A 21,653-nucleotide genomic window follows, 5' to 3' on the forward strand; every position below is an offset into this window, starting at 1 on the left:
TTGACAGTTCTGATACCATGCATATCATAGTGCCACATATCCCTTATCTAAGTTGGCCAGTTATTCTCTGGGCATAATGTTTTCATGGTATAAGTAAACGCAATCTGAGGTGGCTCAGAGATTACTTGGCCAGTGACCCTGTGGTTGAAATGTGCTCTTCACATTTAGCCAACCTGCAGCTCCGATACAACCAGTGTTTGAAGACTACTTTGTGCTTGTAATAAAGTATAATGTGCCTGTGTGCATTGGCTTAAAAAGCTAATATTCTAAGGGCATAACATCTGTGCATTCTGGCTGTACTATATTTAATACCTGCATGTAAAATGTTACAATTTTGACTCAACCTTTTCATATTGGATTAGTAAGGCTTTGTGATAACACCTTAAGATCGTTAATTATAGCCTTGCCTCATAAGACAACCTGCCTATTCCAGATAATAGACTATAAACATTCTCTAAACTGTCTCCGACGCACTTCCATCCTTTCTTAAATAAGGAGACCAATATTTTGTACAATACTCCAGATGTGGTCTCACCAGTGCCCTGTATGTCTGAAACATAATGTCACTATTTTTGTAACAAACAAGAATAGAAATTGCTGGAGAAACTCAGCAATGGCCATCATCTGTGGAGAGCAAATAGCTAACATTGGCTCTCATGTGATCTCAGCGTGGACTTGCAATTTCGAGGTGCGATCCCACCATGCTAAGCACTAAAAAATTACTGTAATGTTTGAACTTCCAGCTTTATTTTGTTACTTTCAGCTTATAACTAAGAAGGTCTACAATATGTAACGTTTAACCTTATTTTGTATATTGGACACTATACTATAATTACTGCCATGTTTAACTTTTAATTTGTTCTTTTTTTCTACCTTGTTCTTAAGATTCTGACCCTAGGTACTTGGACTAAGATGGTGCCTTGTGTGATCATATTATATAGTTGCCATTGTACTCCTGTACTTTTGTACTTGAGTAAACATGACAATAAAATCAAAATCAAATCAACATTTCGGGCCCAGTGACCCTTCTTTAGAACTGGCTTCAGCCCCTCCTTTTGTATTCAATTCCCTTTGCAGTAAATGATGGTGTTCTATCATCCTTCCTGATTACTTGCAGTACCTACATGCTAACGTTTCACGATTCTTGCACAAGCACACACATCTCTCTGGATCTTGGAGCCCTGTTATCTCTCCCCATTTAGATAACGTGCTTCATTTTTATTCTTCCTGCCAAAACAGTTAAGTTCACATTTTCCCACTCCATTAATGTATCTTTTCTTTTGTAGCCTCCTTGTGTCCTCTTCACCTACTTTTTCACCTTTGTATCATCAGCAAATTTGACAACCCAATCCTCCACCTCTTCACGTAATTATTTAAATTAGAATCTACTGAGATCCCAGTACTGATTCTGCAGCAGACCACTCATTCAAAAAATCAATCATATTATGGTCACTGCTACTTAGAGTCACCTTCACTATGAGAAACATAGAAAATAGGAGCAAGAGTAGGCCATTTGACCCTTCAAGCCTGGACAGCCATTCAGTATGATCATGACATCATCCAACTCATTCCCCGTTCCTGCTTTTTCTCCACACTCTTTTATCCCTTTAGTCCCAAGATCTATATCTAATTCCTTGAAGATATTCCATGTTTTAGCCTCAATGGCTTTCTACTGAAAAGAATTCAACAGGCTCTCCATTCTCTCGGTGAAGAAATTTCTCCTCAACTCAGTCCTAAATAGCCTCCCCTTACCTCTTAGACTGCCTGGGTCTGGGAACATCATTCCTGTGTTTACCTTGTCTCTAAAATCCCTTTATAGGTTTCTGTGCAATTCCCCCATTCCCCATCTCCCCTTTTCTAAACCCCAGCCAATACAGTCCAATAGATCAGGTGTCAGCCCTGCCATTCCAGGAATGAGTCTGGTAAATCTTTGATGCAGAATGAATCTTCTTGCTATGAAGACCAACAGTGCCATTTCCCTTCTTCACTGCCTACTGCTCCTGCATGCTTACTTTCAGCGACTGGTGTACAAAGACATTAAAGTCACATTGCATCTCTCCTTTTCCCAATCTATCCCCATTCAGATGATAATTTGCCTGCCTGTTTATGCTTCCAGAGTGAATAACCTCACATTTATTCTCATTATACTTCAATCTGCCATGCATTTGTCCTGTCACTCAACTTGTTCAATTCACACTGAAGCATCTCTGCATCCTCCTTACTGTTCACCCTCCCATTCAACTTTGTGTTGTCTGCAAACTTGGATATATTTCATTTAGTTCCCTCAACTAAATCTATGATATATATTGTGAATAACTGGGGTCCAAGCACTGATCCTTGTGGTTTCCTCCCAGTCACTGCCTGCCACTCAAAAATTACTTTTATTCCCAACACTTTGCTTCTGTCTGCCTGCCAGTTTTCTGTCGACATCAGTTCACTAGCCCCAATCCCAAGCATTTTAATTTTACATTCTGGTCTTTTATGTGGGACATTATTGAAAACCGCCTGAATGTATAAGTAAACCACATCCACTGGCTCCCCCTTATCAACTCTGCTAGTTACATACCCACAAAGTTCCAGTTGATTTGTCAAGCATGATTTCCCACTTGTAAATCCGTGCTGACTCAGTCTGAACCTGCCACTGTTTTCCAAGTGCTCTGCTATTAAAACATTTATGATGGACCCTAGCACTTTTCCCAACTACGGATGACAGACTATCCAGTCTATAATTCCTTGCTTTCTCTCTTTGTGGTATTAGATTAGCTACTCTCCAGTCTGTAGGAATTGTTCCAGAGTCCACAGAATCATGAAAGATGACTACCAATGTATTCACTCCATCTGGGACCACTTCCTTAAGGATCGTAGATTATCAGATCCTAGGGATTTTTCAGCCTTTACTTTCCCTGATACCATTTCCCTACTAATACTGATTTTCTTCAGTTCCTACTGTTCACTAGACTCTGTATTCCCGAACATTTTTGGGATGTTATTTGTGTTCTCCTTTGTGAAGATGAAACTACAATGTGAATTTAATTATTCTGCCATTTCTTTATTCCCCATTATAACTGCCCTGTTTCTGACTGGAAGGAACATTCATTTATCTTAACTATTTTTTTCTCTCTTCACATAACTATAGAAACTGATTTAAAAGCTTCTATGTTCCCTGCTGGTTTACTCCCATACTCTGTTTTCCTTTCTTAATCAATCCCTTTGTCCTCCTTTGCTGAAATCTATACTGTTGCCAACCTCCAGGTCTGCTGGGCTGATTTGTATGCCCTTCTCGGATCTAATACTATCCCTAATTTCCCTTGTTAGCAGTGCAGGATTCAGGTGGAGATGCTCCCAACAATACAGATCCCACTTTCTTTCGTACAATGTCAGTGTCCACAAACTGGAACCATGTCTCCCACATCAATCTTTGAGCCACAAATTCATCTCTCTAATCTGTTTTGCTCTATGCCAGTTTGACGGGGCTCAGGTAATAATTCAGAGATACTGACTCCACTCCTCACACTAACTATTGCAGAACCTGTTCCTTTTTCCTGCCTCTGCTGCTGCTACCTATATGGAATACAGCAACTGGGTCCTTCCTGTCCCACTACAGATTCCTCTGCAACACTGTGCTGATGTTCTGAGCCCTGGCACCAAATAGGGAACAGAGACATTTGGACTCAAGCTCTTTGCTGTGGGGAACAGTGTCAATACCCCCCTTTTATACCATCCCCCCAATACCACTTCATAATCTTACAGTAACCAGAGCCCTGTTTTGTTCACCTGAGACTGAAAATGATTGACACAGATATCAAACGGCCCCTAAATTACTTGTGACTCTCTCTGGTGCTACAGTCCCTGGTTTTCAGCTCTTCAACATTGGCAATGTCTGGGCTGAGTCTATAATCAGACGCATCAGATAATTTGTTGCCACACTGCCTTTGCATTTATAAATTGCGGGCTTAATTGAATAAATTCAAGAGGAATTGAGAGCGGAGTCCTGATCCATCTCTCACTGATGTGCATTGACCTTACAAAATGTAGAAGATATGAATTAAACCCAGGCAAAATCATGAGAAGCATAGATAGGGTAAATAGACAAGGGCTTTTCTCTAGGGTGGGGGTGTCCATAACTAGAGAGCATAGGTTTAGGGTGAGAAGGGAAAGATTTAAAAGGGATCTAAAGGGCAGCTTTTTCACACAGAGGGTGTGTGTATATGGAATGAACTGCCAGAGGAAGTGGTGGAGGCTGGAATAATTACAACATTTAAAAGGCATCTTGATTGGTACATCAATAGGAAGGGTTTAGAGGGATATGGGCCAAGTGCTGGAAAATAGTACTAGATTAATTTAGGATATCTGATCAGCATGGACGAGTTGGTCTGTTTCCGTGCTTTACATCTCTATGACTCTGACTATAACACTGGAAATAGACAGTGGTTCCACCATCATTAAATGAGAGATGTTTATAAGGCAGAGGACTGAGTAGTATTGGTGAGAAACTGTTATTGAAGATCTATCATGTTATGTTGGATATTTGTAGGTGCACCAAAAACAGTTAGAACGGGCAGCCCATCAGGTGGCAGGAGAGCAGTTCCTGTTGACCAGCAGCAATCAGCTTCGCCAGGTAAGCTCACCTTTCCAAAGATGTGAAACGTTAGTTCAACTGATCCAATCATTCAGGTCAGAGAGTCAAATTTACACGTGGCGTTTCCTTCCCCAGCCACAATCGATCTCACCCACTGCCGAGTGAAACATCCAATTGCCTTTTAAGTCTGAAACAGCATTGGCAAAAAGTGCTGGCAGCTTGCTTTTAATCAGTGCAGCAATTGCTTCCATAATGAAAACAAAAAAATGCTAGCGACCACAGCAGCTCAGGCAGCATCCTTGGAGAGAGAGCAAGCTAATGTTTCGAGTCTAGATGACTCTTCGTCAGAGCTGACGTGACGTTAGCTTGCTCTCTCTCCATGGATGCTGCCTGACCCGCTGTGAGCTCCAGCATTTTTTGATTTCAGTGCAGATCCCAGCATCTGCTGTAATTTACTTCCACAATCCTTGATTTTTAAAACAGTCCCTTTCCCATTTCAGTCCACAATCAATAATAGAGGAAAGTAAAAACATCTGTGCGTTTCTGTAGCTATTCTCACAGAGAGTCCATTCGGGGCTCTTATATTTCTTTGAGATGACCTTCTCGCTAAAATCCCTTTGGGAGCCCTGGCTGCTTCAGAACACCCCAGGGTTGCTGAGCTTGTATGAATACTAATGCAGACCTGACCTCTGGGTAGCATTGTCCAAAGCCCGGATCGACTGATACAAAAATATAAGTTCAGATCCCACCACCTCCGATGGGGAATTTAAATTCAGTGAATTGAATAAATCTGGAATAAATATGTTAGTATCAGGAGGTGTTCATGAAACTACCAGATTATTGTTAAAAACTCAAACAAAGAACTGGGGCTGCTGGAAATCAGAAACAAAAACAGAAATAGCTGGAGGAACTGGCAGTATCTGTGGGGAGAAGAGAGAGTTAGCATTTTGAGACTGGTGACCTTTCTTCAGAACAGTTTACTTTCTCTCCACAGAGGCTGCCAGACCTGCTGAGTTTCTGCAGCAATTACTGTCTTCGTAAAAACTCATCTGGTTCACTAATGTTCTTTAAGTTTGAAAAAAAAATTAAATTATTCATCATTTTGTGTATTTATCTCAATAAAATTGGAGATAACTTTGATTAATAGTTGCAGGATGAATCCCGGGGATCAGAGGAAACGCTGGCGGTTCCAGTCGGAACTGTAGTGCATTTTGCTGTCTATAAGGGACAGTGAATTCAGATCGAGTGTGAAGCCAGTTAGCGATCAACGTTCCCTGATGGGCTGCTTACACTTGTGATTGAACAGCATTTTAAACTTTCCTGTTGTTTTGCATTGAGGTAGATTCTTTTCGACAAACTCCACTTGCACCTGCTTTGTGAGAAAAAGAAGCTCCCAAAAACAGACCTTGGACAGCAACTATCAACTTCTGAGGCAGTGGTGAGTCTAGCTTCACCTCGGGGGAGTGAGTGGGCATGTAGTACCTGGCTCAGGTTTGGAGCTCTTACATTGAAATCATGAGGGGCATGGATAGGGTAAATAGACAAGGACTTTTCCCTGGCGTGGGGAACGAGAGGGCATAGTTTTAGGGTGAGGGGGCAAGATGTAAAAGGGACCTACGGGGCAACTTCTTCACACAGAGGGTGATGTGTGATGGAATGAGCTACCAGAGGAAGTGGTGGAGGCTGGTACAATTACAACTTTAAAGGGCATCTGGATGGGTATATCAATAGGAAGGGTTTAGAGGGATGTGGGCCAGGTGCTGGCAAATGGGACTAGATTGATTTAGGATATCTGGTTGCATGGATGAATTGGACCAAGGATCTATTTCTGTGCTGTATATCTCTATGACTGTAAGTCTGGCAGAGGGGTGAGGTGGGAATGGAAGTGATTCAAATGGAGCAGAGACACCATTGCACCATGCACACCTGGAGTCCTGTCATTTGTTTCTGTGTCGTGTATCCGACATAATTGAATGAGTCCAATTCCCCCGCCTTGGAGGTGGCAAGGAAGGTGGTGAAAAGGACACATAATTGGTCCTAGAGAAATTTTTGCCCCTTTCTCGCTATCTCATTAATTGATTACTTGTCAAAAAGGTCCTTTGAGAATCTTATTAACTCAGCATCAATAATTAATGCTCACCAGCTTGATTTCTCGTCTTCTCATTAGGTGAGAAAAGTAGGCTATTTCTAGACTGAGAATGAGGGCTACCTGCCTTCTGAGTTAATGAGGTGGTCTCCATTTGCCCCTATCTGGGGCCAAGCAGAATTAGGGATGGGGGACAAGGGAATGGCCACCTCTGATCCCTCTCCCTGTGACCCTTACCCCCAAGACGTGAAGGAAAAGCAGTTACCTTCATACTGTTTCAGCCCCTCTAATTTCCAGCGTCCAGAAGCAGCTAGCCTCTGATTGGCTGGCCAGCATCTTCTGGTGGGGTGGGATTTCACTATCGATGCTTGGGATTCTCAGAGACATTCACCTGTCACATCGTAGGCATTGGATCAGAGCTTGACCCCAGAACTTTCTCACTGTTGGAAGTGGGATTCCTGCAGTCGCCCACTCTCATCAGTGTATGCAGCATGAAATGACAGCTCCTGTGTCTCAATTAATTACTTTCTTTATAAATCACCAACCTCAGAAGGAGGCTGTTTGGCCTACAATTCCTATGCTGGCTCTTTAAAAGTGCTATCCAATTAGGTCCAGTCTCCTCCTCTTTCCCCAGAACTTTGTACATTTCTGCTTTTCAAGTATTTATCCAGTTTCTTTTATGATTGGATCTGCTTCACTTACTCTTGTAAACAGCACAAGCCAGCCCATAGCAACCCGCTCTGCAAAATACCTCCATCTGGCTCCTTTCCCAATGACATGTTCTGTTCTCTCCTCCTGTGAAGGTGCTGATTGATGCTGGGATACAGTCCCTCAGCACACTGTCATTTCCACTACATTGTCCAACTGCACATATTGCAGTGAGACCCGGCTGTGAATCAGTTATTTAGTTCTGCTGCGTGGGACTTGGTAGTGGGGACTTGGCCAATCATAGTGCCACGGTAACTGAAATAAAAACAGAATGTGCTGGAAAACTCCAACAGGTCTGGCATCGTCTGTGGACAGAAAAAAAAAACAAGCTAATGTTTTGAATTCATATGACTCTTCTTCAAACTGAAGAAAGATAGACATGTGATAGATTTTACAGAGTCATAGATTCTGGAGGAAGCACAGTGGCTCAGTGGTTAGCACTGCTGCCTCACAGCACCAGGGACTTGTGTTCAATTCCACCCTCAGGCAACTGTGTGGAGTTTGCACGTTCTCCCCGTGTCTGCGTGGGTTTCCTCCGGGTGCTCTGGTTTCCTCCCACAGTCTAAAGATGTGCAGGTCAGGGTGGATTGGCCATGGGAAATGCAGGGTTACAAGGATGGGTGGGTCTGAATGGGATGCTCTTCAGAGAGTTGGTATGGACTTGTTGGGCTGAATAGCCTGTTTCTGTACTGGTGGGATTCTATGATGATTATACAGTATAGAAGGAGGCCCTTTGGCCCATCATTCCTGTATTGATCATCAAGCATCAATCTACTCCAATTCCATTTCCCAGTACTTGCCCTGTACCCTTGTATGTTTCAAGTGATCATTTGAAATGTTGCAATGGTTCCTGCCTTTACCACCCTTTCAAGCATTGTATTGTAGATAGCCACCATCCTTGGTGACTCGGTCTAAGTTTGTGCGAAGATTTGTAGCTCGGGTGCTCGTTGTTGTGGTTCTGTTCGCCGAGCTGGAAGTTTTTGTTGCAAATGTTTCGTCCCCTGGCTAGGCGACATCATCAGTGCTTGGGAGCCTCCTGCGAAGCGCTTTTTTGATGTTTCCTCCGGTGTTTATAGTGGTCTGTCCCAGACCAGCTGAAACTGACAACCGGAAGCGGCAGGGACAGACCACTATAAACACCAGAGGAAACATCAAAGAAGCGCTTCGCAGGAGGCTCCCAAGCACTGATGATGTCGCCTAGCCAGGGGACGAAACGTTTGCAACAAAAACTTCCAGCTCGGCGAACAGAACCACAACAACTCTGTCTAAAAATATTAAAAATTAAAACAAGATATGGACTGTCACTTGGGGAAATAAATTTAAAATGGAGGTTAGACTTCATTGTCCTAAGTTTTTGACTTCAATGCTAAATCCAAAAGTGCTTTCTGCAGAGATGAGGTACTAATCTGCAGTTTGCGTTAGGCTTCATAGGAACACTTGATATCCAAGCAGACCTAGGATATCAATGTGAGCATTAGAGCAAGAGAGTGAATTTAGTAGGTAGGTCAGTGGGAGGACAAAGTCATGCCACCTATGGACACAAAGTGGTCACCCTAGGATAAAGAAGACTATACTGTGAGCAGCAAAATCAGTAGACTAGATTGAAAAAGCAAAAGTAAGTTTCTGCTTCACTGCAAGGTGTGTTTGGAGCATAGGCTGCTGAGGAGGTAAAAGGAGCAGGTGTTACACTCATACAATTGCATGGAAAGGTGTCATGGGAAGTGGATGGGGTTTTGAGGAAGATGGAGGCTTGGATGAGGGAACAGATTCTGTTGAATGCTGACAGTGGAAGGGAAGGGAAGGAATGTTTGATCCTGCTGAAGGTGGTGGAAGGATGATCCTTTGAACTTGGGACTGATGGTGTGGTAAGTGAGGGCAAGGGGAATCCTGTCATGGGAGGAAAGGGAATACCTGAGAGCAATATGTGGGAAATGGGTAAGACATGGATAATGGCCCTATCAGCCATATTGGGAGCAAATCCTTGGCTGAGGAAAAAGAAAGAAATGTCAGAAGCAATATTATGGAAGGTGGCATCATTGGAACAGATGTGAGAACCTGGGAGGATGAAATGGAGTCCTCATGGGAAACAGAGTGTGAGGAAGTACATTCAAGGTAGTTGTGGGAGTTGGTGGAATTCTAATGACAATTAATAGACAGTCTGGCCCTGGAAATGTGGGCAGATTTTAGTCAAGGAAGGGGAGGTGAGAATCAAATTGGAGACGAGAAAAGTTTGGAATTGGAGAACAAAATTGATAAACGTTTTTCCAGTTCTGCATGAGAATAGGAAATGGCATCAATATACCAAAGAGTTGTGGGAGGGGTCTGACTAGGACTGGAATGTAGAATGTTCCATGTATCCCACAAAAAGACAAGCATACTGAGGCTAGTATGGGTACCCCTAGCCCCAACCCTCATTTGGAGGAAGTGAGACAATATTTAGGACAAGTCTTCCAATGAGAGAACCAGTTCAGCCAGGGAGAGGAGGGTGGTGGTTCAGGACTCCATTCAAGGCGGAAGTGCAGAGTCAAGGGACAAATCTGGTTCGAGGGGGGGGATGAAGAAGAATCCAGAAGGTTGACATAGAGCCAGAGTGAGGTGAAGATGAAAAAGCGTGCACAGCATCCAGAATGCACAGGCTGGAACTGAAATGAGAGGAGAGTCAATAACAACTTCCAAAGACAATCTGGAATAAATACTTGGAAAGGAAAGCATTTGCAGAGTTATTGGGAAAGAACCAGAGATGTAATTAATTGGGTTGCTGTTTTAAGACAGTACCTATAAATTTAGTGATCTTTAAGGGTAATAAGGGATGTAGGGATAGTGTGGGAAAATGTCAATGAGGTAGAAAAACAACTGTCATGAAGAAGGCTTGTGGGGCCAAATGGCCTACTCCTGCTCCTATTTCCTGAGCTCTTTCAAAAAAGCTGGCACAGGAAATAGGAGCAGGATAGGCTTCTTTTGTGTTGCACGCTTCTGTGCGAGGGTAGGATTATAAAAGGTTTAAACTGTGCAAGTCTGATGAATAATGATTTCCACATTAAGATCCACGAAATGATCTGATGCAGTGGCCTTGTCATCCACCCCAAGCATACAGCAGTAGCTGGTTCTGCTATGTGTTTGAAATTGCTGAGTACAAAGATGGCAGAATTAATTGAGATTTATTTAGAGGATGATTGTTTTTGAAGTTTGCTGCCATAAATTATGGAATTTAAAAAGGTTTGTTTAAGTGATTGGTTACCTTATAAAATATTCATTCTGGGAACATAGATCCCAATGAAAAGCTATCGTCTCTGATTTTCATGAATAATTTTTTGGTACGAACACTGCCTCCAAGGGAGTGGAGAGATGGCTTTGTTTATGCGTGTCGGATTTTTTGAATATTCAATATTAAGACTCTCTTGTTGTGTGATTTATTTACACTAGCTGCAGCAGCTGCAGGAACTCCATCCACTCCCTAAAATCGTCCTGGAATACAGGCAGGTGAGTTAAAATTGTCATGTTAAAGCTGAGGATAGTGAGGACTGCAGATGCTGGAAAATCAGAATCGATCAGGGTGGAGCTGGAAAAAGCACAACAGGTCAAGCAGCATCAGGGGAGAAGGGGACTAAAACTGAAACTGTGGCAGCATGGATTCAGTGGGCCGAATAGCCTCCTCCTGTGGTTCCATGGTTGATTAACCATTCCATTGTAGGAGCGGAGGAACCAAACCCGGAAAATGCTGCAGCTCATAAAATGACCAGTTTTGGGCCAAGTGGATAATGGAATCCCAAAGGCCAAAGTTGCAAAATATGCCATTTCTCTTCAGTGTTGAATTTTAATTAGTCTGACCAGATCCAGATAGTAATCGATCTCTCTCTCTGCTGTTTCTGTATGCTAATGTGAGACCCTTTTGAGAAACTCGCAGAACCATATGGCATCGATAAAGGCCATTTCGATTATCATGTCTGTGTCAGTTCTTTGCAAGAGCTCTACAATTAGTCCCACTCCGCTCCTGTTCCCCAAAGCCCAACAGATATTTCTTGTTCAAGCATTTGAGGCGGCACAGTGGCTCAGTGGTTAGCACTGCTGCCTCACCGCACCAAGGATCCGGGTTCGATCCCAGTTTTGGGTGACTGTGTGGGTTTGCTCTGGTTTCCTTCTGCTATCTGCTATGTGCAGGTTAGGTGGATTGGCCATGCTAAATTACCCATTGTGTCCTGGGATGTGCAGGTTAGGTGGATTGGCCATGCTAAATTGCCCATTGTGTCCAAGGATGTGTAGGTTAAGTGGATTAGCCGTAGGAAATAAAAGGTTACAGGGAAAGGGTAAGGGGTTGGTCTTGGGGGAATGCTGTTTGGAGGGTCAGTGTGGACTCAATGGGCTGAATGGCCTGTTTCCACACTGTAGGCAGATAGGAGAGTGGGTGTTCTGTGGGAGGTAGCATTGCAGAAGTCCCAGCTATAAAGAGATGCGCTTGAGGAGTAGTGAGTGTGTGAAGTGAGAGCCCACTGTTCCCAATCTACCCTCTCAGCACCTTCCATGACCTCTATCATCAAGGACAAGGGTAACAGATACATTGAAACACATTCCCCTTCAGTCCACTCACCATCCAATATTGCCATTCCCTCATTGTTCCTACAGCACATGGACTACAGAGCCTCCAGAAGTCAGTTCGCCACCACCTTCTCAAGGGAAATTAGAGATGTGTAATAAATGTTGGCCCAACCAGTGCTGTTCATATTCTATGAATGAAGTTAAAAATCCACCTCCCTATATTTCAGTCAGAAATCAGGTGGTATCAGTTCCTGTGCTCTGTCCTCACTTCTTCAGAATTATGTGCCATCCTTCCCTATGCCCCATATCTTTGTGAACTCTTCCGATAAAAGGGATCTGTATCAAAACATTTTCTTCAGTTTGTGTGTTTCGGCTGAGAGATCTTGATCAAAATCTAGTTGAATTAGATGATTTCCTGCTCTTTACTGTCATAGAGTTAAAGGCTTTATGGAAATGAAGAGGGCAGATATTGGTCAGCATTTTAAAGTCATCTCTTTGAGTTGAGAAACAAATTCCAAGGAAGTCACGTTTCAGGATGTGTTTGGAGAACAGCTGGAAGGTGAATCCTGAGTCAGCAGAGTGACCTCCTACAGTAGGATTTCAGTGTCTCCCCACTATACAAATCTTGTCCGAATGCTGGTCATCAACTGAATGGACAAAGTTGTTCCCTCTGATTGGATATATTTCTGAAGGAATCACCATGTGACATTTCTCCCACCACTCAACCTCATCTCTACTCCTGCTATTGGTTACCCAATATCCTTCAACCACTTGACTTCTCACAGCCAATCAGAATGTGAATGTAATTTTGGGTCGGTGATCCTTGACCACCAAAGTCAAATATTTTCTGATATCTTTAAAACTGACAAACAAAAATGTTCAACTTTTGGAAAGAACTTTTAATGCCCCTGTGACTTTTCTCCTGAGTTTACTCACAGTTACATCCTGGAAGTTAACTGTGAATCCCTGGAGATTCTGGAAGATTCTGTGGGGGGGTGGAGACAACCGCAGATCTTCAGTGTCCCAGCAGCAATCCTTAAAAGACAAAAAGACACTGTACCAAGTAAAGGTTTGTTTCTTGTTCCAGATTCACAAGATCAAGTCGACATATGTAGACGGTCTCCTTGCCTGTATGAAGAAGGTAATTTCATTATTGTAGCTAGTGTTAAACCGAACTGGGCTGGTGTGCTGGTACCATTCAAATAACCGTGTTGGCAGGTGGCTGGTACCAGAAGTTAACCGAGATTAATATGAACTGTAATTATAAAATTCTAGAAAGTAGATTAAGTAAAAAATTTGGTGTTTCCTGCTGATCATCTGAATTTCAATCTTTTTTCCTCTCAATTTCCCTCACTCCTATTTACTTCCTATCCTTTTACTCACCTCCCCTTCCCTTCCCCAAATTTCCCCTTTCCTCCCCTCAATTTCCCCTTCCCTCCTTGACTTCCTGATTTTCCCTTCCTTCTCCAATTTCCCCTTCCCTCCTTGATTCCCCGATCTCCCTTCCCTTTCCCTCCCCTCTTTTCCTCGATCTCCTTTCTCCTTCCCTCCCGATCTCCCGTCCAGTGCTGACATGCTGTCTGCATTGGCACAGCGTGCCGAGCAGCTATTTAACGGTGGAAGTGCCCATTGCAAAAGAGCAATTCTGTCCCCAACATGTAGCTACCTGTCCATTTTGAAGGTGGACACTGCAAAACAGTGGCAGCAGCAGCCCCTGGCCAGTCCACTCCCAACTAGGCAGCATGGTCAATTAACAGTCTATTCCATTCCATTCTCCAGTTTCTCTGTCTCCAGTACATCATTCTGATGATGCATCTTCTCACTCCTTACTTCCAACTACACTTCATCTTTTCTCAACTGAGGAATCACACCCAACTGGGGTTGAAAGGGCCCTCAACTGTGAGTGACTCACTTTTGCATTTCTGCCCTCACCCCTTCCGCTCCCTTCTGGAGGTCCACCCCCACCAGCCCAGAGTTCACAGGATTTTCCATTGCCATGTCTAACATGACACCACCAACAAACACATTTCTCCTTCCCTCCCCTGTCTGCAAGGGATGTAATAGTTTAGCTCTTCCTTGTCCAAATCTTCAAACACCGTCTCAGGGTGAAGCAGTGATTTACTTCTCTCCATCTAGGCTACTGTATTTGATGCTCAGGGTGCAGTCTCCTCTGTTGGTATCTGGTTAATCAGATTGCTAAAAAAAAAAAGGACTTTGGATGCTGGAGATCCAAAACAAACAAAACAAATTACTGGAGAAACTCAGCAGGTCTGGCAGCATCTGTGGAGTGAAAACGGTTAACCTTTCGAGTCCATTGATCCTTCTTCAGAGGCTGAAAACAGGACAACCATGTGAAGAAGGGTCACTTGGACTCAAAATGTTAACTCGATTTTCTCTGCTAGACCTGTTGAGTTTCTCCAGTAATTGATTAAAGCACAAGTTTGTTATGTTTGCTTTTTCTCAGTTGGGACTAGAACCCAGGCCTCTCGGTCCAGGGGTGTGGACACTGAGTCCGGGAAAGCCCCATTGTTACGTTTGCGACTCTAAAAGAAACAGGTGGTGGCTGTGAATTGTCTTAACTCATCGAATTGGGGAACAACTGTGTCACTGGGTATGGGATGGGAAGGCTGAGACTAAGGAAGTCGATAAACTCTGTCCACAAAAGAAAAGATACATGTGAAATGAAAACAGAAATCGCTGGAAACACTCAGCAGGTCTGGCAGCAAATGTGAAGCGAAATTTCAAATCCAGTGACCCTTCTTCACATTGTTGATCTCAGTTCTGAATAAGGGTCACCGGATCCAAAACATTAACTCTGATTTCTCTTCACAGTTGCTGTCAGACCTGCTGAGCTTTTCCAGCAATTTCTGTTATTGAAAAGATACATGTGTCTTGGTTTCATCTCACCAATCGGCTTGGATTCTATTAAATCCTCTTATAAGAGTGACCAAATGTTGACTTAGAATCACAGAATCCCTACAGAATGGAAGCAGACCATTCAGCCCATCATGTCCACACCAACCTTCCGAAGAGCATTCCACCCAAACACATGCCTCTACCCCATAATCCTGCGTTTCCCATCGCCAATCCACCTGACCTGCACATCTTTGGACTGTGGGAGTAAATCAGAACACCTGGAGAAGACCCACGCAGACACGGGGAGAATGTGCAAACTCCACAGAGACAGAGACAGTCACCTGAGGCTGGAATCAAACCTGGGTCTCTGGTGCTGTGAGGCAGCAGTGCTAACCACTGAACCACTGTGCCGACTTGGTGAACCATTTGCAGAGTGCCACTGTTCAGTCTGAGAGTGTGATCCTGACCTTGCAGCTAATTGCCATTTCAATACACCACCATGCTGCCATGCACACATCTGTCCTCAGTGTGCTGCAGTGTTTCAGTGAAATCCTGCACAAGCTGGACCAACAACATCCATTTAGACATTACACAGTCTTCTGGTCTCAACATTTCAGTTCAACATCTTCAGGCTATGAATGCTGTGCTCCAATATGATTTTTTTCTCTCTTGCAGTGTTTCTATGGTGTTTTCATGTTTTTGCTTTCAGTTGGAGCTGGCCCTTATTCTCGTATTATCCCCTCCACATTGTCCTTTCATTACGATCATTACTGCTGCCAGAAATGACTGCCAGGCTATTCAGACCCCTTGGCATCATGGTAGCCCACAAACCCACCAACACACTAAAACAGCAGCTAATGAACTTGAAAGACCCCATACAGACAACAGGCAAAACTAATGTCATTTACAAAATACCATGCAAGAATTGTAACAAACACTACATTGGACAAACAGGCAGAAAACTAGCCACCAGGATACATAAACATCAACGAGCCACAAAACAACATGACCCACTCTCACTAGTATCCTTACATACAGATAAGGAAGGACACCACTTTGACTGGGACAACACATCCATCCTTGGACAAGCCAAACAAAGACGTGGATGAGAATTTCTAGAAGCATAGCATTTCAACCGGAACTCAATCAACAAACACATTGATTTGGACCTGATTTACCATCCCCTGAGAAAAAGAACAGGAAATGACATCACCAACCCAAAGAAACCCAAACACATAAATAGGAAGCAGGAATCATCAGCAGTGCTTCGCCCAGAGGCTCACTGAAGATGTTACCTAGTAGGGTGATGAAACGTCTGGAAATAAACCTTCCAGCTCAGCCAGCAAAGCGACATCTAGATCATTATTACTCTCTTTACCTTTTGTTCCATGCCTCCTTTGATATCTAATCTTACTGGAGAGCTCTGTCCAAGGTGGGAGGTGAATTTCATACACATACTCAAAGGAGCAGACTTGATAGTTGCTCTGAAAGCCTGAATGTTTAAAATTAAGCATTGAATCATAGGTAGGTGCAGCACCAAAACATTTCGTAACTACTCTGGATTATTGAGAGATCTGACCAATTCATTCCAACTTCATTGTCTTTTCCCATATCCTCGCAGGTTTCCCTTTTTATTCTCTTTTAGAACTTCTAATTCCCTTTTAGAAGTTACTATTGAATCTGCTTCGACAACCCTTCCACTTAATGCATTGCAGAATTAAAGAATGAATAACACAGTAAAATACAGTGAAAAGCTTCATCTGCCACCACAACCGAGGACAATTTTGAATAAACAAAACAAATAACTGAAAGAGTGTCCCTCTTCATTCTGCTGCTTCCACCATGAGTCCTGAACCAGCTCACCAATGTAAGAGTTGCCACTCTTCAGGTGACATCTCTTCGTCGCTGTCACCCCCCCTCACTGACAGGCCAACAATACCGGCTCCCATTCTGGAACCACATTCGCCACGCAGCCAGGGGCCCCTGGCTCTGCTGCCACCACTGCATTGCGGATAACCTGGCTCTGGGCCTACCACAGCCAGGCGCTGCTGCAGCTGCCTTGTTGATAATGGGGAGTCTCTGCTCTGGGATTACCACAGCCAGGAGCCACTGCAGCTGCCTTGCTGATAATGAGGAGTCCCCGCTCCGGGCCTACCACAGCCAGGAATCCTTGGCTCTGTTGAAGCTGCTGCCTCGCCATACCTGAAGTCCTTGCTTGCTGGCCTATACAGTGACAGCCATGTCCACGAATAAGTAGATTAAAAAAGAATTAAATATTAACTAGCTGTACAAAGTATGTTTAATTTCATCTCCTGTGCAGTTGTTTGCCAATTCATGTAAATCCCTGTCCTCTAATTACAGATTGTTATGCTGCTGGAGACCATTTGATCCACTGACTCTTCATTGGCTCTCTAGATGAGCATTACAACTTAGTCCCAATCTTCTTCCTTTTTCCAAAATCCCTGCATATTGTCTTTATTCAAATAATCATCGAGTAACTTCCTGAGTGCCTAGATTAAACCTGCTCTGACCACATTTCCAGGAAGTGAATTCCAGAGCCTAAGTACTTGCTGTATGGTTTTTATTTTCACATTACATTTGCTTATTATGTAAATTATTTTAAAATTGTGTCTCCTTTTGTTGTTATCCTATTATTTTTATCCTTTAATGAATGTCTCTTCATCTACTGTCTCATCCATCTCACGATTTTGGAAACTTCTATCAAATCTCCTCTTAGCCTTCTTCTCTTAAAGGAAAACAGTCCCAACTGCTCCAATCTTCTTAAATTGAAGTTTCTCAACACTGGAACCATTCTTCTCACCGTCTTCTGCACCCACCTCCCTGCATTCCCTTCCTTCCTTCCAGAACTATACGCAATACTCCAACTGAGGTCTAACTAGTGTCTTAAGCAAGTTCAACATGAGACCATAAGAAATAGGAACTGGAGTAGGCAGTTAGGCCCCTTGAGCATGCTCCACCATTCAATAGGATCGTGGCTGATCTCGCATTACTCCCTCCACTTTCCTGCCTTTTCCTGATAAGACTTGATTCCCTGACGGATTAGAAATCTCTCTCTCTCTTTCTCAGACTTAAATATACACAAGGACTCTGCTCCTCCCTTCCGCTGTCTGTGGCAAGGAGTTCCAAAGATTCACAACCTTCTAAGATTAGATTAGATTAGATCCCCTACAGTGTGGAAACAGGCCCTTCGGCCCAACCAGTCCACACCGACCCTCTGAAGGGTAACCCACCCAGATCCATTTCCCCTCTGACTAATGCACCTAACACTATGGGCAGTTTAGCATGGCCAATTCACCTGACCTGCACATCTTTGGATTATGGGAGGAAAACGGAGCACCCGGAGGAAACTCATGCAGACACAGGGAGAATGTGCAAACTCCACACAGACAGTTGCCTGAGGCGGGAATCGAACCTGGGACCCTGGTGCTGTGAGGCAGAGTGCTAACTACTGAGCCACCGTACCACCCTTCTGAGAGAAGACATTCCTCCTCATCTCTGTCTTATTTTGGTGCTCCTTTATTTTAATACTATGTCTCTGGTCTTGGACTCTCCCATGTGGGGAAATATCCTCTCAGCATTACCTCCTTGCTCTTGTACTCTATGCCCTTAATAGTGAAGTCTGGAATGCTACGTGCTTTTTACCTGCTCTCCCCACCTGTCCTGACACCTTTATTGCCTAATGCATATATTCTGACAACATTCTGGCAATAATACTGAAGAACTGTGCTTTCTGTGCTGAACTGTCTGTGACCTGAGCTGTTCTAGTACAGCTACAATGCCAGCATCAACTGGACAATGTGGAACATTGCCCAGATATGTCCTGTACACAAAAATTAGGGCAGTAATTGGTCGGGTCAGATTTGTCCTATCAGTTTACTCTCAATCATCAGGAAAGTGATGGAAAGTGTTATCAACAGGGCGATCACTAACAAACCTTTGCCTGAGAAGCTAGTGTCCAATTCACTGAACTATGTTTGTCTTTGAAAAAGTAATTCTTTAGCTGTGATGTATTTTAGAAAGTGTCTTTCAAATTCTTGAAAACAATGTCCATTCAACTTCCTTTTTTTTGTTTACTAAAGTTATTACAGAGGTCCATCTTTAGTTTAAAAGCATGTTCCAATTGCAATTTTAAAGTTATCAATTTAAATCTGAAAAAACTGTACAGACTACACGTGCGTTGACGTGAACTGCAAAGAAAATTTAGAATTTGGAGAAGAGATTAATGAATCATTAGCCTCTTGTGTGTTCTGATGAAAGGTGACCAACTTAACTTTGTTCATCTCTTCAGAGATGCTGCCAGACCTGCAGAGTAATCCAGCATTTTCTTTCTTTCAGATTTCCCATTCTGCAGTCCTTTGCTTTCTTTCCTCCCACTTTTCTCCCTGTAGAGATGCTGACTCATCTATTTGTGTTCCAATGTTTTCTCGATTATTACTTTTCTGGCAGCAGCAGATTTGTTCTCATTTGTTTAATGATTAGTGTCTCGTTAGCTGTTACATTCCTTTCCTCAAGATTTCTTGGCTTCATTATATGCAGGGTTTTGTCTCCCCTACGTGGAATCAGACTGGTACTGTCAGTGGGAGACTGTCAGCTAAACATCCGGTAAGTGTTTTCATCCTGTGTTTTGTGTTTTTTTCTGCAATGGGTCTGTGTGGGTCATAACTGAGTAAATTAGTCTCTTGACTGCAGAGAGAGTTGTACAAGTGCTAAGTGTCAATGTCATTGGTAAATATCCTATCAAAATAAATCAGTCCCTTGTTATTAGGGTTTTGATGAGTGGCCAGAGGATGAGACATGTTTCACTGTATACAGAGAATGTCTCAATAGATTACCGTGTATCTGGAAGAGGAGGATATGAAAAGGGACACCTATAAATCTCTTCTTCGGTTCATTTGCGTAGATCTGCAGTTGTGGATTACCAGTGGATTTAAGTGTTTGGGATTTATTCATCAATAAGGATAATGACTAAGGACAGCCCTCTCACGGGCCTCAGGCCTACAAATTCCAACAAGATGAAAGAGCAAACAGGTCTGTGCTTTCTCGGTCACCTAGTTAAGACTACGGGCCATGATGAACATCCCCATCCCGGTGAAACAAACGCTGACTATATGCGTGGTATGGTTTCACAGCTAACTCAGAAAGCTCATGCTACAGACATAAGAATGTATGATCATACAAATTAGGAGCAGAAATATGCCATTTGGCGCCTTTTGGGGAGTGGGGGGGCAGCGATGGCCTGGTGGTATTATTGACTGTTAATCTAGAGACTCAGGTAATATTCTGGGCACCTAGGTTTGAATCCCTCTATGGCAGATGGTGGAATTTGAATTCAATAAAAATCTGGAATTAAGAGTCTAACGATGACCATGAAAACATTGTCAATTTCAGAAAAACCCATCTGGTTCACTACTATTCTCCAGGGAAGGAGACTGCTGTCTTTACCTGGTCAGGCCTATATGAGACTCCAGCCCCATAGCCATGTGGTTGACTCCTAACTGCCCTCTTGAAAGGCCCAGCTAGCAATACCCTCATCCCATCAATCAATGCCTTCCAAAAAAGATTGTGGCTGATCAGATTGTGTTTTGAATTCCATATTTTCATCCCACGATAACCTTTCATTCTGCTGCCTGACTTTTTAAAAAAAAGACTAATAGACTGTCATTAATGACCAGTGCCTTCTGAGGCAGAGAGTTGCAAACTCATGCAACCCTGGATGAAAAGAAAATCCTGTCAGCTCTGGCCTGAAGGTGCAATCCTAATTTTAAAAGCACCTCCTCATGCTTGACTCACCCGTGATTTTTAAGACCGTTCAGGATTGCTGGCTCAGCAACAATGATGCTACGCAGTGGGCTGCTGCATGTGTTGGTGCTTTCTTAGTGTTTAAGAAGAACAGAACATTGATGTAATAGTCATTAAGGAATTGACTATGTACTAGCATCTGTCATGTTTTCTTTACATATATGTGTACACCGAGCTTTGATTTCTATATATGTGAAATAGGCTTATTAAATTTGATTGGATAGGATATTGATCTCATATTATTGTCATGGCTTTAAGCTGTTATGAACTGAGCTACAATAAAACTCCATTAGCGTTGTCTCAATTCATTTAGCTTTCCTGTCAATAGGATTAATGTTCCAGTCTATTGTGATTTATTTGCAGTGAGGGTAGTGAAGTAATCTCCCATCTCCAATGCAGCATAGTGATCAATGAAAACTGATGTTTTCTGGCCATAACTACTCTGCCCCTCGTTGAATCCTTTAATTGTGGTTTTTGAAAGTATTTGTGCTGCTTTTGAGTGTTTTCAAATTAGTAATCTTTTTAGGATAGGCTTAGCTGCTGGAGGATGCTGCTAGCAGCTGTGGTTTAGTTGCTAGATTCTTTCCTCAATGACACGAGACTCTGGGTTTAGGCACCATTCACTTGAGTCAAATGTTTAAACTCCAGTCAGGCCTGTCTTGCATGTACTTTCTGTCCTTCCCCACTTCCTGCTCGACAATGCAGGTCCTTACCTTTATGTCCTGAGAGCTGATAGTAATCTGCTAGAGACTGAAAGGGCTTAGACAATCAAATAGGAACCCAAATGATGCTTCCACTTGTGGGTCAGTTCAAAATACGAGGCACTGTTTTAAAATTATATGTCACCTTTTTTTAGGACAGGTATGAGTTTTTCCTGAGTTTGGAACTCTGTCTCACTAGGGGGTGGAGACACATTGGTAAAAACAATGACTGCAGATGCTGGAAACCAGATTCTGGATCAGTGGTGCTGGAAGAGCACAGCAATTCAGGCAGCATCCGAGGACAGGCAAAATCGACGTTTCGGGCAAAAGCCCTTCATCAGGAATAAAGGCAGAGAGCCTGAAGCGTGGA

General features: G+C 43.1%; 1 protein-coding gene and 1 long non-coding RNA gene across 2 annotated transcripts in view; one reads left to right on the top strand and one right to left on the bottom strand.

Annotated features, from left to right (window-relative positions):
- The window catches only part of poln (polymerase (DNA directed) nu), a 319,906-nt gene that overhangs the window by 73,270 nt on the left and 224,983 nt on the right, over nucleotides 1-21,653 (top strand). Inside the window, exons 12-16 of the mRNA XM_043704174.1 lie at nucleotides 4,535-4,618; nucleotides 5,922-6,017; nucleotides 10,797-10,853; nucleotides 12,994-13,047; nucleotides 19,320-19,385. Of these exons, the coding sequence (XP_043560109.1) occupies nucleotides 4,535-4,618; nucleotides 5,922-6,017; nucleotides 10,797-10,853; nucleotides 12,994-13,047; nucleotides 19,320-19,385 (357 nt within the window). The remainder of the gene's footprint in view (nucleotides 1-4,534; nucleotides 4,619-5,921; nucleotides 6,018-10,796; nucleotides 10,854-12,993; nucleotides 13,048-19,319; nucleotides 19,386-21,653) is intronic.
- The window catches only part of LOC122556937, a 16,766-nt gene continuing 2,403 nt past the window's right edge, over nucleotides 7,291-21,653 (bottom strand). Inside the window, exons 2-3 of the long non-coding RNA XR_006313717.1 lie at nucleotides 12,843-12,941; nucleotides 7,291-7,678 (exon numbers count right to left, since the gene is read on the bottom strand). This is a non-coding gene — a long non-coding RNA (uncharacterized LOC122556937). The remainder of the gene's footprint in view (nucleotides 7,679-12,842; nucleotides 12,942-21,653) is intronic.

The sequence above is a fragment of the Chiloscyllium plagiosum genome, chromosome 2 (assembly GCF_004010195.1).
Source record: "Chiloscyllium plagiosum isolate BGI_BamShark_2017 chromosome 2, ASM401019v2, whole genome shotgun sequence".
Taxonomy (NCBI): Eukaryota; Metazoa; Chordata; class Chondrichthyes; order Orectolobiformes; family Hemiscylliidae; genus Chiloscyllium; species Chiloscyllium plagiosum.